This window comes from Ailuropoda melanoleuca, chromosome 3, assembly GCF_002007445.2.
Source record: "Ailuropoda melanoleuca isolate Jingjing chromosome 3, ASM200744v2, whole genome shotgun sequence".
NCBI lineage: Eukaryota > Metazoa > Chordata > Mammalia > Carnivora > Ursidae > Ailuropoda > Ailuropoda melanoleuca.
Genome location: NC_048220.1, coordinates 54,190,784 through 54,207,658, shown reverse-complemented (window position 1 = coordinate 54,207,658; position 16,875 = coordinate 54,190,784). Strand labels below are relative to the sequence as shown.

The 16,875-nt window shown below is 36.9% G+C and overlaps 1 protein-coding gene across 1 annotated transcript in view; it reads right to left on the bottom strand.

Annotated features, from left to right (window-relative positions):
* The window catches only part of JMY (junction mediating and regulatory protein, p53 cofactor), a 92,441-nt gene that overhangs the window by 37,498 nt on the left and 38,068 nt on the right, over positions 1–16,875 (bottom strand). The window contains 1 exon segment of the mRNA XM_034656416.1: positions 7,043–7,193. Coding sequence (XP_034512307.1) covers positions 7,043–7,193 — 151 coding nt within the window.

The following is a 16,875-nucleotide window of genomic DNA, read 5'->3' as shown; positions in this document are numbered from 1 at the left end:
TTTTATAAAGGTATATACTTTTTCCTGGGTACATCAGAAATAAGAGTCCTAACTATTCAAGATTATTTGAAATTATTTAAATCCATGCTTTAATCTTATCATTCTGAGTTCCTCCAAAAATACTGTAATGATCTGATGAAGGAAAAAATAAATCCTAGATGTCAGCACGGAGCTTATTCTGAGGTTAGAGTCGGAACAGTACAACCACGTCCACACCCAACTTCCTTTCCCACAACCCCCAAAAAGAAAAAGAAAAAAGTAACTTTTTATTTGTCACAACAGAGCCCTATTTCAAGAAATACTTCTTGACAATCAAACAGCTAGTATATTTTCCAGTTAAAGAAGTTTATCCCTGACAGTAGTACAGTAGTGGCTTATCCTGGGTCCTGTACAATCAAACCAACCATCCTTATGCCCAACCACTTTAACAGGTCAGACACACACTTATCACGAAAGAGGTAGCTGTCTGTCTAGCACTGAACTAGTCTGCTCTTTAAGTTGCTACGCATTCGCTAGTAGATCTTTTACATGTAAGCGATCATTCTGTACTGCTACTATGTCCTAACCATCTTTTGCAAGGAAGTATATCTCAGGAAATCTTTGTCTCCGAGTTTTATGAAATCTTAAATTTTTTTACAATAATCCATGTACATATTTAAAAATTAAAACTGTATAGGCAGGCTTCTAAAGAAAAAGAGCAGTTTCTCAGGCTCAGCTCTCCCCAACCCCTTAATCTCAATGCCCAGATGCAACCAACTTTTAATTGTTTCTGGTGGTTACTTCCATATAAAAACTATTTCTCAATTTATAGTCTTTAAAAACTATCTGTTGAGTTCCTATTATAACAGATGAGGAACTGTGCTTAGATTCTCCTCTCAATATAGTTAAATCAGTTCTTTCGGTTTCTGTTTTTCTGTGGCCTTCAACTGCTAACATAAAAGAGGTAATTTTTCAATGCATAATCTTGCTCTGAATCTCAATTATAGGTTTTCTAACAAAATCTACTCATTGGCTGAATATCAAATGACTTCGCCATTTTAAAGTTCTATCTATCTTTTAAAACTGTATTATAGTATTTTTACAACCAGAAGAATGATATAGGAGTACAATGCAGGAAAACAAAAATCAGAGGATCTGGAGTGAAATAATAGAGTCAAATTCCCAATTCCATCTGTTACTGACACGTAACTTTTGGCAAGAAACTTCATTGTTCTGGGGCTCAATTCCCTTGCTTGTGAAAAAAAGGAAATACAGTATCTAGTCCAAAAGCTTTTGTGGAAATTAAATGAGATAACGCCAGTTATTCGAATGTCTCTTCTACTTCACATTGCACCATCACTCTCCTCTCCACTTTCGTGTCAGGAGTAGCTTCCTGTCCTCATTCAGTCTCCTGTTGGTACCTACCACAAGAGCTAGTTGATACGTTGTCTTCTAATACCTTGGCTAGAACATACTCTTACATCTCACTGTTACTCTCTTCACTTGGAATTATTTTCCCCAACAGCTCAGAAATATGACAGTAACAAAGAAAACTGTTTGTGAATATAAAATGCCTGAAATACCTCTAGAACACTATTGGGATATCTCTAAAACAGATTCTTCTCTCCCTCTGCTGGTAAGAATAAAGATTCTTCCTAAGTGGACCTTTCATATTTTCAGAGTAACAACTCTATAATAATAATAGCGTATGATGATTTGTGTATGTAAAAAAGCTCTGCAATGCACTTCTGGTGCTCACAAAATAGCATGTTCAATCTATTTTTAAAAGTTTAATATGCTAACATGTACACCTGTCAGAAACGAGCCCATTTAAGATGTTTTTAAAAGCTAAGCTATAATAGGGGTACCTGGTTGGCACAGTCAGTTAACCATCTGACTCTTGGTTTCAGCTCTGGTAGTGATCTCAGGGTCATGAGATCGGGCCCCACATCTAGCCCTGTGCTCAGAACAGAGTCTGCTTGAGATTCTCTCTCCTTCTCCCTCTGCCCTTCCTGCTCATAAGCTTGCTCCCTCCCTCTCTCACAATCTCTCTCTAAAATAAAGAAATAAATCTTTAAAATAAAAGCTAAGCAATAATACATCAAAATTAGGTTATATCTGGCTCTGTAAATGAAAAAAAAATTTAAAAGGGCATGTTTTACTCTTCCTCTAAAAAGAGAAATTAGACAAAGTTACCTTCTGACTGGAAACATAAAGGACAGTTATTACTATCAGCCACATAAAGCCACAGAGAGTTCATTCTGTTTCCCTGCCATGGGAGGAAGGAAACACACTCAGGAAAGGAAAATAAATGAAAATTAAATGGCCAAGCAAATATCTCTCTGCTTGGTTGCAAAAGCTTCCTGTCAGGATAAAGTCACCATAAGTAAGATATAAAGAATTCTACAGTGACTCTAATGAAGAATCTGGAACCCTATAATGATGCCTGTCATATACAAAAATGTTTTGCTTAAAATTGGAGAAGTACAAAATAAGAGCAGTCATCAAAATTGTATAGGAGAGAGAATAAACTATGAACCATATATAAAACTATATTTAGAATCATTGCGATTCTGTAACACGCCAGTATATAGAAAAAAATTGATAGAAACACAAAGTGGTTGCATAGGAAGTAGGATTACAGATGTACGTAGGGTTTCCCCTCTCTAATATTCTAAATTTTCTACAATGGTTATGTATTTTAAAATTTTTTTATTTGAGAAAGAGAGAACGGGGGGTGGGCAGAGAGAGAATCTTAAGCAGACTATCCATCGAGCAAAGAGCCCAACCTGAGATCATGACCTGAGCCGAAATAAAGCCAGTCGCTTAACTGACTGAACCACCCAGGCGCCCTACAATGGTTACATATTCTTAATCATAACGCAAACTTTTTTTTAAACATCAAAGAATGCACCTAGAAAGCACAGAAAGCAGACTCTAAACAAAATAATTTACAGAAAACTATTTCATAAAAAGTTTATATTATGAAAAGACATCTTCAAATGTTAAAAGGAAGTATTACTAACATTTTAATGTACTGTTTTTTCTTTTAATTTATTTTTAAAAATTCTCATAATGCTCTAAGGCAAATACCTGTAAGTGGGATTGCTAGGTCATATGGTAAGCACATCTTTAAGTTACATAAGAAACTGTATTCAGGCGCCTAGGTGGCTCAGTTAGTTAAGTGTCTGCCTTCGGCTCAGGTCATGATCCCAGAATTCTGGGATCAAGCCCCGTGTCGAGCTCCCTGCTCAGCAGGGAGCCAGCTTCTCTCTCTCCCTCTTTCCCTGGCATGTGCTCGCTTGCTCTCTCTTTCTACCTCAAATAAATAAATAAAATCTTAAAGAAAAAAGAGAAGACAAGAAATCGCATTCATCTTCCAAAGACTACAATTTTGCATTACCACCTGCAATACAGGGACGGTTACAGTTACTCTACATCCTTGTCAGCCCTTGATACTGTATTTTTTTTAATTTTAGGCATTCTAATAGGGACGTTGCCATCTCATTGTGGTTTTAATTTGCATATTAACGACTGATGGTCTTGAGCATGTTTTCCAGAGCTAATCTGCAGAGTAAATGGCCATGTGTTGAGTTTATTTCTTATTCTCTACTCTACCCCATTGATTCACATGTCTATCCCTTCCATAATACCATGCCACAGTGGCTCTATAATTTGTATAGTCAGGTAATGTGATTCTGTTTTTCTTTTTTTCTTAACTGTTTTAGGTATTTTAGTTTGTTTGCCTTTCCATGTAAATTAGAATCAGCCTGTTTATGCTTATAGGAAAAGTCCTGCTTTTTGATAGGTACTGTGTTAAATCTACAGATCACTTTGGAGAGAACAGACATCATTACTATGTTGGACATTTCAATACATGAGCATAACATGTCTATCCATTTACTTAAGTCTGTGATTTCTTCATCATGTTATCTAATTGTAAGCATTACAAATCCTGTACATGTTTTGTTAGACTATTATAAATGGAATTTTTTAAAAAATTTCTATTTCCAACTATTCACTGCTTACATAGATAAATAGGATTCATTTTCGGTGCTGACCATATTTCCTGTTACTCTGAGAAAGTCACCTGGTAGTTGGAAGTTTTTAAAAATAGATTCAATTTTTAACCCATACATTATCATCTAAAATGAGAACCACTTTACTTCTTCCTTTCCAACTATAAGCTTTTTCTTTTTCTTGCCTTATTACAACTAAGATTTATTATATTACATTAATTAAGAGGGGTTAAGAGTAAACATCCTAGACTTTTTACCTATTTTAGCAGGGAAGCATTCAGTCTTCCACCATTAAATGCAATGTTGGCTATAGGGTTTCTGCAGGTGTCCTTTACCATATTTAAAGAAGTTCTTTTCCATTCCCAGTTTACTGAGTGTTTTCATCACACACAGCACATTGTATTTCATCAAATGCTTTTTCAGCATCTACTGATATGAACGACAGTGCATTTTTTTCCCCTAAAGACTAAAGCTTCTCAAACTCAGCACTTAGACACTCTGAGCCAGAAAATTTTTTGTCATAGGGTGGGCTATCCTATGTAACATAGGATATTTAACATAATCCTCTACTAGATGCTAGTAACACTCCTAGTAGTTGTGACAACCAAAATGTTTCCAGAGACTGTTAAAAGTCCTTTTGTATGGCACAATCACCTTTAGTTAAAAACCACTGCTGTGGGGCGTCTGGGTGGGTCAGCTGGTTGTGTGTCTGTCTTCCCCTCAGGTCGTGAACCCAGGGTCCTGGGAATCTAGCCCAACAACGGGTCCCCTGCTGAGTGGGGAACCTGCTTCTCCCTCTCCCTCTGCTCTCCTTTTTTTTCTCAAATAAATAAAATCTTTAAAAATAAAAAAAGATGGGGCGCCTGGGTGGCACAGCGGTTAAGCATCTGCCTTCGGCTCAGGGCGTGATCCCAGCGGTCTGGGATCGAGCCCCACATCAGGCTCCTCTGCTATGAGCCTGCTTCTTCCTCTCCCACTCCCCCTGCTTGTGTTCCCTCTCTCGCTGGCTGTCTCTATCTCTGTCAAATAAATAAATAAAATCTTTAAAAAAAAAAAAATAAAAATAAAAATAAAAATAAAAAAAGAAAACAGGGGTGCCTGGGTGGCTCAGTCAGTTAAGCGTTTGCCGTCGGCTCAGATCACGATTCCAGGGTTCTGGGATGGAGCCCTACATTGGGCTCCCTCCCTACTCTCCCTTCTCCCTGCTTCTCTCTCTCCCTGCTGCTCTCCCTGCTTGTGCTCTCTGTCAAATATATAAAATCTTTAAACAAAAAGATTCTAAAAAATAAAATAAAAAAAGAAAGAAAGCATGTGCTCTTCCCATGAATATGAAAATCCTCTTGTCAAATTCTACAATATTGCGATTCTGATAAGAATTGCATTAGTTTGGGAATAAGTAATTTTTTTTTTGAAAGATTTTATTTTATTTATTTGACAGAGAGACAGACAGCCAGCGAGAGGGAACACAAGCAGGGGGAGTGGGAGAGGAAGAAGTAGGCTCCCAGCGGAAGAGCCTGACGTGGGGCTCGATCCCAGAACCCTGGGATCACGCCCTGAGCCAAAGGCAGACGCTCAACAACTAAGCCACCCAGGCGCCCTGGGAATAAAGGCAGACGCTCAACAACTAAGCCACCCAGGCGCCCTGGGAATAAGTAATTTTTAAAAAAGGATTATAGTACTATCTTAGAGAAGAGTAACTGACTATCCACCTGAAAGATTTTTGAATAATAATGAGGGGTTAATTGATAAGCTAGGTAGTAAATTTCATTATGAAGCTATTATCATTAATCAGAGCATAAGAAAAGGCTTATCACTGGAAATCAGAGTCCAGAAAGAAATCCAAGTATATAAAAGAATTTTACTAGGTTTTAACTATTTGGATGAATACAGAAACTAACTTTAGAAAATATAAGTAACAATTTAAAGATTTTTAAAAAAATCATTCTTAAAAGCTGAGAGTTTTTACAAATAAAATCTGTATATAATAAAAGTTAAAATTTAGGAATAGATATTTTTAACAGAGGTCCAAGTGTTAATATAACTATAATATAAATATAATAAAAATATCAATGAATATGAGGAGCTCTTATTCATCAACACCGAAAAATCCACCATACAAAAATAGGCAAAAGGTATTATTAACTGGAAAGAAAGGATATGCAAATACCAATTATTACATAAAAAACAAAAAAGATCAGTACTCAGTAGTAATCTAGGAAATGCAAAATTTTAGAACACGATAGTATTTTTCACCTATCAAACTCCTGTTTTTATTTTTTTAATGACAATATCAAATGATGTTAAAGAATCAAAGAGAGCATTCTAATTTGGCAACTAGCATTCTGAAGGAATAAACTGCCTCAAATAAAACTTTTAAGGAAATGTGGATTTCTGGAAGGAAGAACCTAAATGCTAAACTATGTTAATGCCAGGTAGATAATGAAAATAACAAACAGCAGTGATTTTAAACTGCTACTGAAGGATTTCCGTGGCCACCAATGGAAGGAGGTTGGAAGGAATGGACCTTCAGAGACCTTGCCCTATGAATGTCTTCATTTAGCTTGTCCTGATTTTTATCATCTAACACCGTAATCCTAAGTATGTACCTTCCTGAGTTCTGTGACTCATTGTAGCAAATGATCAAACCTAAAATGGCTGTGTGAACCCCCAAATTTGTCATGAGTTGGTGAGAAGTGCAGAAGGCCTGGGGGCCCTCTAAATTTCCAAGTAGTATCTTAAATGTGAGCAATCTCATTGCGAACCGTGCCTTTAAGCTGTGAGGTCTGTAGCAGGTTAGTGTCAGAACTGAATTATGCTACACTACCACCCAATTACTATTTTTTAAAGGTAAAAAACACATGTAAACACATGCCCAGAAAAGACTGAAAGGATGTACTGTAATTGGCTAATAGTGATCCTTTTTAACTACTAGGACTATGAGTAGTCTTTATACATTATTCTACAGAACTCCTGTAAACATGAAAAAATTTAAACCACTCATTTTCAAAAATATCTAACAAGGAAAACTTTACTAGGAAACTCACCTTTTTGTGCTTTCGCTGTTATTTCAAAATATTTGACAGTAAGATCTTGAATAGACAGCACAGCCATGTGAGCTTTTCGCTGCCAATCAGCATCTTCTTTTTGTAGACTTTCAATTCTTCGGGGACCCAGATAATCATTCTCCATGGAAATCTTTAGAGAGGAAAAAAGAAAAATTAAGAAGCCCATTTCTTTCTTTCTTTCTTTCTTTCTTTCTTTCTTTCTTTCTTTCTTTCTTTCCTTCCTTCCTTCTTTCCTTCTTTCTTTCTTCCTTCCTTCCTTCCTTCTTTCTTTCTTCCTTCCTTCCTTTCTTCATTCTTAAACATTTACTGAATGTTTAGTTATCAGGCAGGCATAGCACCTTGTGCTAAAACAAAGAACACTTGTATTCTCTTGCTCTAGAGTACAAGCTATTAATTAAAAAAAACAAGTAAATTAACAATAACGTTAAAATTTCTGACACAGAAATTTGTTCCCCATTCGTCTTTCTCTATCTTCTTTTTCACCCTTCCCCTCCTCCATATATAAACAGAGGACATGCAGCAAAATGTTGAGATGTTATTTTTGGGTGCTGAGTAACAAGAAATATATTTCCTCCTTTATGATAGTTCTATTTTCAGGTTAAGAAGTATTTGTGCCCCTAAAATACTTATTTTATAAATGATATAAATAAAATAATTGAAAACGCAGATTTTTAAGACTAATAGTTTATAAAAATCAGCCCATCCATCTACTAAAGATCTCTGGACAAAAGTAACAGACAAAAATTAACTATTATTTGCAAGAGGTAAAAATAAAACAAAAGGACAAAGGAGAGCTGAAAATTGAATGATGGACAGGGATGTACCAGGTCAACGCTAAATTAAATTCACAGAAGTGACCGTATTAATGTAAAAGTAGATAAAAACATTACACAGGTATGTTTAACATGGAAGAAAGGTGAAACTGGGCAAGACTAGCCATGGAACCTTTTTGCACTCCATCCTGCTTTATCATATAGTGAGAAAAGACCACCTAAAAAATTAAATGAGAAGTTAACATCTTATTAGGATGATGAAAAAAACAGAGAGAAAGGTATTAACCCACCCCTGGCATACTGGTTATTTTTCTGTTTCTCACTAGCATACTGCCTGGCATGAAACAGGCAATCTAAAATATTTCCTAAATGAGTAAGTGAATTAAAAATTCACTCTGTGCCTGTTTTTAATGAGAGGAGAGAGATGTAGACATGTGTATAAATCTCTTGAGAGATCTGAGGGAATAGAGGAAGAAGGATGGTGCTAGGAGAGGACAAAGCTTAAGGACAGGCCCTTTGCTTTTTGTTTTATTTTAACGGGAGATCATGGAACAGGCTCAGAAGTGGTAAGAAGTATCTAGCAAAGGGAAAACATAGAGATGCCAGGGGAAAATGGGGCTAATTATAGTAGAAAGGTCCATATGAAGAACACAGGAAGGAACAGGATTCAGGGTACTGGTGTAGGGAATTTGCTCTTGGTAACTGTAGATAAAGTTCTTCCATGGGCTTAAAATAAGTCAAATTTTGGATTTGGTAGGATGAGGGGAATTTCTCTTCGATGATCTCCATTTTCCCCTGTGAAAAAGTAAGTCCAGATACAGAAGAATGGAGGAGAAAAGACACAAAATAGCTATTTTTTAGATACTAGGATGACAAACCATTTAGAAAAACTCATAAGTTAATATTTTTTTAAAAAAGTAACCAGGGTTATTGTGGTCATGGTGAACAGGCACAAATGCATATACTGCAGGTAGAAGTATAAATTGATGAAAAACTTTTCTGGCATTATTTTATGATACCATACTCTTTAAAGGTATTTCCTTAAGTAACTATTTTCTTACCTATTTAAGAAAATACCTTCAAAGAATAATAACTGAAGATGTTCACTACACTGCTGTTTGAAATAAAAGAAAAAAAATGTGTCACAAATATCTACTAATAGAGAATGTTACAGATGACACACCTATAAAATAAAATTCTGTGCAAAAATAATGCTTACAAAGTTTCTAGTAACAAAGGAAAATAATTATGTTATAATATTAAGTAAAGACAGATCAAACCATAGACATAATTTCAACTATATAATGTCCAGAAAAAAGGAGAAAATATGCAGAATGTATTACTGAGGTCACCTTTTGTTAGATTATGGGTGATTATTTTTCTTAGCATATAAAATCTGTACTTTCCAAATCTTCTTTATTGTACATGTATTGCTTTTATAGTCATGAACCAAAAAAATGCTTTATCTCTTCTTTGGTTCACAAACCATACCAACCAGACAAGATGAAGAGACATTATCCCAGAGGTTTCCTGTTTCTAGTCAAGCAAACAATGAGCTCCTGTTTCCATATAGGAGGACAAGCAAGAGGAAAAATTATGAGACTTACTGTTTTTTCTAGTGTGTGTGGGAGGGAGGGGAAGTGGAGATATGATCAGAACCTAAATGTCTTCCTTAATAGTTGAAAAACAGAATTATGTGAGTTCCATTTCTAGGACTACAAAAATAGTGCCAAGTAAGGACAATTAAGTCAGTAGGAGCAGCTCAGATTCTTGATATCAGATTCCCTACTCACCAAGACTGGAATTTTTTAATTCTCAGAAGACAATTAGTGTATCTTCAGTCACATACTGCAGGAGCGAAAATTACACGATGCTACTGGATATGGTTGCTTTTTTCTCCCTTTTAGACTTTACCATGGCTAATATTTGGAATCATTCGATTATATAATTTGAATAAAGAGCCCATTGTACTGGTGCTTCAGGGGATGTAACATAAGACACACATTCTCCTCCTAAGAAACTTACAATCTAACTGGAGGGTGGGGTAAGCAAACATATCTGTGCTGCAGAAATCGGTCTTCAAATTAGGAGACCTGGCTGTGCTATGTAGTAAGTGAGAGAGCTTTGACACAATCACTTAACATTCAATTATTCACTCAAAATAATGACATATTATAGTATTTTTTCAGCATCAGTATTGTACTAGCCGGTAGGCACAGACAGATATTCAGCCTAGTGGAAGACACAGACACCAAAATAAAGAATTAAAATAGTGTAAAAAATATATTAAGGTAGAGTATTCCTAAGATACTACGGGGAGCACCAGCTATGGAGGTTGCAGTACCGAGTCTGGGAAGAAAATTTCCAATGGGAATGATGAGTAAGTAAATTCTTAAAGAACAACTAGAATTTCGGGGCGCCTGGGTGGTTCAATCAGTCTGTCTGCCTTTGGCTCAAGTCATGATCTCGGGGATCTGGGATTGAGCCTGTGTTGGACTCCCTGCTCAGCGGGGAGTCTGCTTCTCCCTCTGCTGCTCCCCCCCCCCCCCCCCCCCCCCCCCCCCNCCCCCCCCCCGCCCCATGCTCTCTCTCTCAAGTAAATAAATAAAACCTTTGGGGGGGGGAATAACAAGTAGAATTTTATCCAGGTATTAAAAATGGTAAAGGATGTCTCTGTGTAAAAAGAATAAAGGTAGTTTAAGACCCTTAAGGTAAATGAAACATTTGGCAGGAAGAGAGCTCATTTAGCTGTTTAGATGATGATATACTTTACTGAGGTTCAAAACTGCAGAGGGCTCTAAAGGAAGGGTATGATTTTGACAGATACGTATGGTATGTGGGGAAAGAGAACCACCCAAAAGGCCTGCTGGAGGTAAGAATTAACCTGAGCAAAAGGCTAGCCAGCCTAGAGGCAGCTAAGTTCAGTGTGTTTAGAGACAGAGAATAGTCCACCATGGCTGGAGTTTAGGTAAAACAGATAAAAGCAACGGGAGATTAAGACTAGAAAAGGAGATAGTGGTCACTATTAGGAGACCTTAAAATGTCAGACTGAAATTATACTTAGTTTGAGAGGCACCAGGGAGCCACTGCGGGACTCTTAGCAATAAGTGGCATATTTAGACTTCAGCTCAGATAGAAGGTCTCGGAAGACTTGTTTGCTATGTAACAAAACCATCAAGGTTTGTGTTTTGTTGTGATTACCTCTGATTTTTAAACACTCAAGTTAAAAGGTACAAGACTAATATTCACAAGTGTGGACCAACGATTTAGTAAATTTATTTTTGATTTTTTTAAAAGATTTTATTTATTTACTCATGAAAAGACACAGAGAGAGAGGCCGAGGGAGAAGCAGGCTCCCATGGAGCAGGGAGCCCAATGTGGGACTTGATCCCAGGAACCCGGGATCATGACCTGAGCCAAAGGCAGACACTTAACCGACTGAGTCACCCATGCACTCCAAGATTAGTAAATTTAACACTGCAGCCAAATTTTAAATGCTTGCTCAGCATGTTATGATAGAACTTCTTTTCAATGACATGATTAAACTCTATATACACTTTCAAGGACTTGGTATATTGTAGCTAAAACCATAAGCTAGGTTACTAGGGTTTTTTCCCCAAACTTTTAAAGTCTAAAAATATATGTAAATTCTTGTCCATCAATTTCCAAGTTCCTCCTCATGCCTTGTGATGCTAGAGTTGGGGCTCTGTGAACCATGTTTAGGCTTTGCCAATAGAAAGGGTTGGGGCAGGGAGAAGAGATTTGCTTCTTCCTATGTGTATCACTTGGTTTTCCTGTTTTCCTGTTCCTATAGCATAATCAGACTCACTTCTTCATCCCAGCATCCGCAGTTCCTTCCTGAAGCAGTTCACAAAATCCAGTTTGCAGTTTGTCAGCCTTAGCAGAACTACCCTCACTTTCTGCCCACCCTCCCCCCAAGGGGAACCAACACGAGCCTGCTCTATGCCCAGAAATCTGGGTCTCTCCTTTGAGCTGAGACATACCAGACCTTGACGAGCTATGCTGCCTTCCCTGACTCCAGCTCTACACACAGTCCATCCTCCACACTAAAGCATTAATAATTACCATCTCTTTCCTGTGTGCCACCAATCAGGAGTGCTGGCTGTTTTTACAATTTTTAGTTCTGATATCTTAGTTGCTTTCGTAACTATCTGGTTGACAACTTAATGCCAAGTTAACAATTCTTTGTATTAAATTCCACCCTGCTGAAGTAACTGGTTTACTTTTCCAATCAAACTGCAGACACGACTATGGCATATAAATTTAAGAAACAGAACAAGCAGTGTTCAAAATTCAAAAATCTTAACGGAGATGATTAAACAGAAATCCTTTTCACTGGGATGGCTAAACACTGTACAGAAGTAAAGAAACTTACATTATGGCTTTTTAAAAAGAAATAATTTAAAAAATCTGCTGGTAATTATTTGAAGGTTAACTTGAACTTTGTTGTTGGATTATCTGGTATTACCTTCACTGTACAGGTATATTCAAATATACACAACACAAACATGCTCTCTATTCTTTTTAAATGACATTTTAATGACTTCTGACACTCAGTAGTTAATACTGCAGCCAACTTTTTAAAAAAATGTTACTAGAGTTTACTGTACCTAAGACATTAAACCAGGATACTAAGTTCTTTTCCTAACTTGGCAAGTCTGAAAATGTACAGCTTTGGTCAGCTGGATCATGTGCTTAAAAACAATGACATCTCTGTTTTCAATTTCAGGGCTAGAAAGAAAACAGTGCCTGTTTTTAAAATGGAAAAAAGTATGTGTCAGTTTAGGCAGCTATAGTGAGACTAATTTATAAATACAAATTTCTTGGCATCAATTACTTATTATGAAGTACATCACTTCCTTGGATACTGGGTTTTATATGAGAAACTTGTGTTATTCCTATCTACTGTTGGGTTAGTGGGTGAAGAAGAGAAAAATATAACAAAACAAAATCTCCAATTCTCATGTGAAAGAGATGCCAAGATAAATATGTACATATACTGATGCAGTAGTGTCTTTAATGCAAATTTTCCAGGCCCAGGAGTCACCTGAAGGTGACTTAAGATTAACAAAATGACACCATCAGATTTGGAAGTATCTACTCATGCATTTTTGTGTTCAGAGTAAATCAATATTCTCAAGAAAAAGTGTGAAATGATAATTTTTTTTAAAAGATGAGAGAAATCTGGGGTGCCTGGGGGGCTCACTGGGTTGGCCATCTGACTCTTGATTTCAGGGTCAGGAAATCAAGCCCCGCATCAGGCTCCACACACAGCAGGGAGTCTGCTTGAGATTCTCTCCTTCTGCCCCTCCCGACCACTCTTGTGCACATTCTCTAAAAATAAATAAATCTTAAAAAAAAAAATTGTGAGAGAAACCTAAAGACAAGGAAACCAAAGAAAAAATAGCTCAGGTAAGAGATAAGTACCTTAATGTATAATGATGGCAGTAATATAGTTCACAGTTGGCATGCAATAGTATATAGTGATTGAACAGTGTAAAAACCACCTAGCACAAAAGTGCCCCACCAAGGGGCCAGAGTGGAGACTGAAAACCAGCCCACCTTTTGCCAAGCCATGTATACTGCTGCAACTGCCTAGAAGGAGGTCCTTTTCTAATTTGTCCGTTGGAATAGGGGCTGGGGAGCGTATACCTTCTATCTCACACAATGATACCTACATATTTGCTTGGTCCTGGGGGAAAGGAAGGGTGAAGAGCACATTTAAGATACAATGAGGAGACAACTGGCAAAATGAGGTACCTGGCCACAAAGGGGAGAAAAGAGCCAAGGAAGGCTTCTAGATTCTAGCTTATTTCTTTCAGCAAGTACTAAAAGCTGGCCAATGTGTCTGAAGTGCTTTTAGCAAATACACAAACACAAATCAGTGGGCCAACTCAGTAACTAACCGTGATTCATTAAATTGCTGGATTTAAAAATCTAGATAGAGGGGCGCCTGGGTGGCACAGCGGTTAAGCGTCTGCCTTCGGCTCAGGGCATGATCCTGGCGTTATGGGATCGAGCCCCACATCAGGCTCTTCCGCTATGAGCCTGCTTGTCTCCCACTCCGCCTGCTTGTGTTCCCTCCCTCGCTGGCTGTCTCTACCTCTGTCGAATAAATAAATTAAAAAAATCTTTAAAAAAAAAAATCTAGATAGAATCATCTAGTTTGAATTTCACTCTGTGGATGCTAAAACTGAAGCCCAGAGAGATTGTTAACTTTGAGTTGAGTGTGTTTCAGCCCTTAGTGGTTTCAAGTTCTTTTAAACTTGTGGTTTAAACTTAAGTATATATCATAATACCTGGAAGACTGCTGAGCCCCTCTCCCTCGAGTTTCAGTAGAGATCTGAGGTAAGGACCCAGAATCTGTATTTGTAACAAGGTTCCAGGTGATACTGATGCTACTAGTCTGGGGGTTACGTTTTTGAGAACCAAAGTATTAGACAAAGTCTGGTAGCTCCATCAAGGGGTGTGTGCCTCAGAATGACTTTTAGGCCAAAAATTCTCAGTACAGGAGCTCCTGAATGCTTAGAGATGAGACAGAGGATTAGTGAAAAAGCCTTTATTAATTACCATTTACATGGGTGCCTGGGTGGCTCAGTTGATTAAGTGTCTGCCTGTAGCTTAGGTGGTGATTCTGAGGTCAAGCCCCACATTGGGCTTCCTGCTCAACAGGGAGTATGCTTCTCCCTCTCCTATTGTCCCTCTCTCTGCTCATGCTCTCTCTCTCAAATAAATAAAGAAAAGAAAAGAAAAAAAAAAAAAAGAACCAGATACTTAAGTGAGGCATGGAACTAGGAGACAGAGCCAAATATTACTTTCTGTCTTGAGAGAACAATTAGTAAAGTGGTGGGGTTTTATGATCAAAGGCCTTCTATAAGTACTAAAGGATGCTTTTAAGAATACAAAATAAATTTTTAAAAATTACCATTTACATAAATATAATTAAGACCATACTAAAGTATATTTAACATAAAATACATAGTAACTATATTATCATAAAATGTTAATATAACATATTTTATAAAATCAAGATGTATTAAATATAAATATTTTATAAATGTAATATATAATACAAATATAAATATACATTCAGAGTACCAAGTTAACTTCTTTTTTATCTTCTTTTCTATCATGCTTTAATATCTAGGTTAATGAAAGCACTGGAAATTAAGTTCTTTCTAAAGAATCTAGAGTACAGGTCAAACTCCACAAAATGCTATAGTATTCTAGCCCCTGACCACCTTTCCTCTCCTTTCCTATAAATACTTAGACCCGAGACATACCAAACAACTTACATCCTGTGGTATAACTAAAACAGCGAGCTTTGCAGTCAAACAGACATGTGTTTCAATCCCAGCCATGCCATTTACTGGCATCAACCGATGGTGCCGGGTAGGAGTGAAGGTTTGGTAATTTATTCAATAATTCATTATGATTAAAAGCACAAGCACATGCCTATTCACCATACCATTCCTGTTTTTATCTGCACCTGCAGTATTCTCTATTCCAATCTCCAATGCAGACATATGTACCCACTTCCTAAATTGTTATTCTTTAAATGGTGAAGCAGTCGATAATCCCTCTTTTTCCATTTATCTTTAGGCAGTGTTGATCACTCCAGTTTGTGTGCTTCTGTATCAACTTTTACATGCTATTTTTTCCTTTAAAAAAAAAAAATCACCTTTAAGTTATAATTTACATACAACAGAATGTTCCCGACATTAAGTACAAATTTTGATGAATTTTGACAAATTTATATATTCATGTAAAAATCACTACAATCAAAATTTAGAGCCTATCAATCACCCAAAGGTTTCCGTTACAGCTGCTCCCTCTCAATCTCCATTGTCCAAACGCAGGGAAGAAGTGCTAAGCTTTCTGTCAATACAGATCAGAACCATCATCTCCAGAATTTCACATAAATGGATTCATACAATTTACACTGTCTGTTGCCTATTTTTTGTAAACTATTTTAAGGTTTAATTTACATACAAATTAATCCATTTAAAGTGCTCAATTTGATGAGTTTTAATAGCTGTAGACACCCAAGCAACAACCACTACAATCAAAACATTTCTATCACCTCCAGAAGATTCTTCATGCCATCCATCCCTTCACACATGAATATACCCTTTTGTATTTGGCTTCTGTGACTTAGCAAGATTTCAGATTTATCCATGTTGTTGTGTCTATCAAGGGCAAATTCCTTTGTATTGCTGAGTATTTATTCTGTAATATGGAAATACCACATTTTGCTTATCCATTCACCCGTTGATGGTTATTTGGGCTATTCCAGCTAGGGGCTACTGTGAAGAAAGGTGGCATGAGTATTAGTGTATCAGTCTTATGAGCAGATGTTTTCATTTCTCTTTTATAAATAACTAGGATTTGAATAGCTGAGTGGTAAGGGGTGTGTGTGTGTGTGTGTGTGTGTGTGTGTGTGTAAGTGGTTACACCACTATAAAATATTGCTAGGAATATCTGAGAATTCCAATTACTCTATATCCTCACCAGTCCTTGGGAGTTGCCACAATTTTTTTTTTAAGATTTTATTTATTCATTTGACTGAGAAAGAGCACAGGTGGGGGGTGGGGAGAAACAGGCTCCCCACTAAGCAGGGAGCCTGATGTGGGGCTCGATCCCAGGACTGCAGGATCACAACCTGAGCCAAAGTCAGATACTTAACCAACTGAGCTACCCAGGTGCCCAAGTGCCAGAATTTTAAATTATATTCACTCTAGTGGGTGTGTATCTCATTATGGTTTTAATTTGAATTTCCATGATGACAATTTAAAGCTTCTGTGTGCTCATTAGCCATTTCTTTAAGTGTCTTTTAAATATTTAGCCGATTTTTAAATTTTTTGGTTGTATTACTGAGCTATACAGTTCCTTTGTCAGATGTATTACAAATATTTTCTTCCAGTCTGTGGGCTTGCCTTCTCTTTTTCTTAACGATCTTTCTAAAGGAAAGTGTTCAATTTTGGTGAAGTCCAATTTATCAAAAAAAAATTTTTTTTA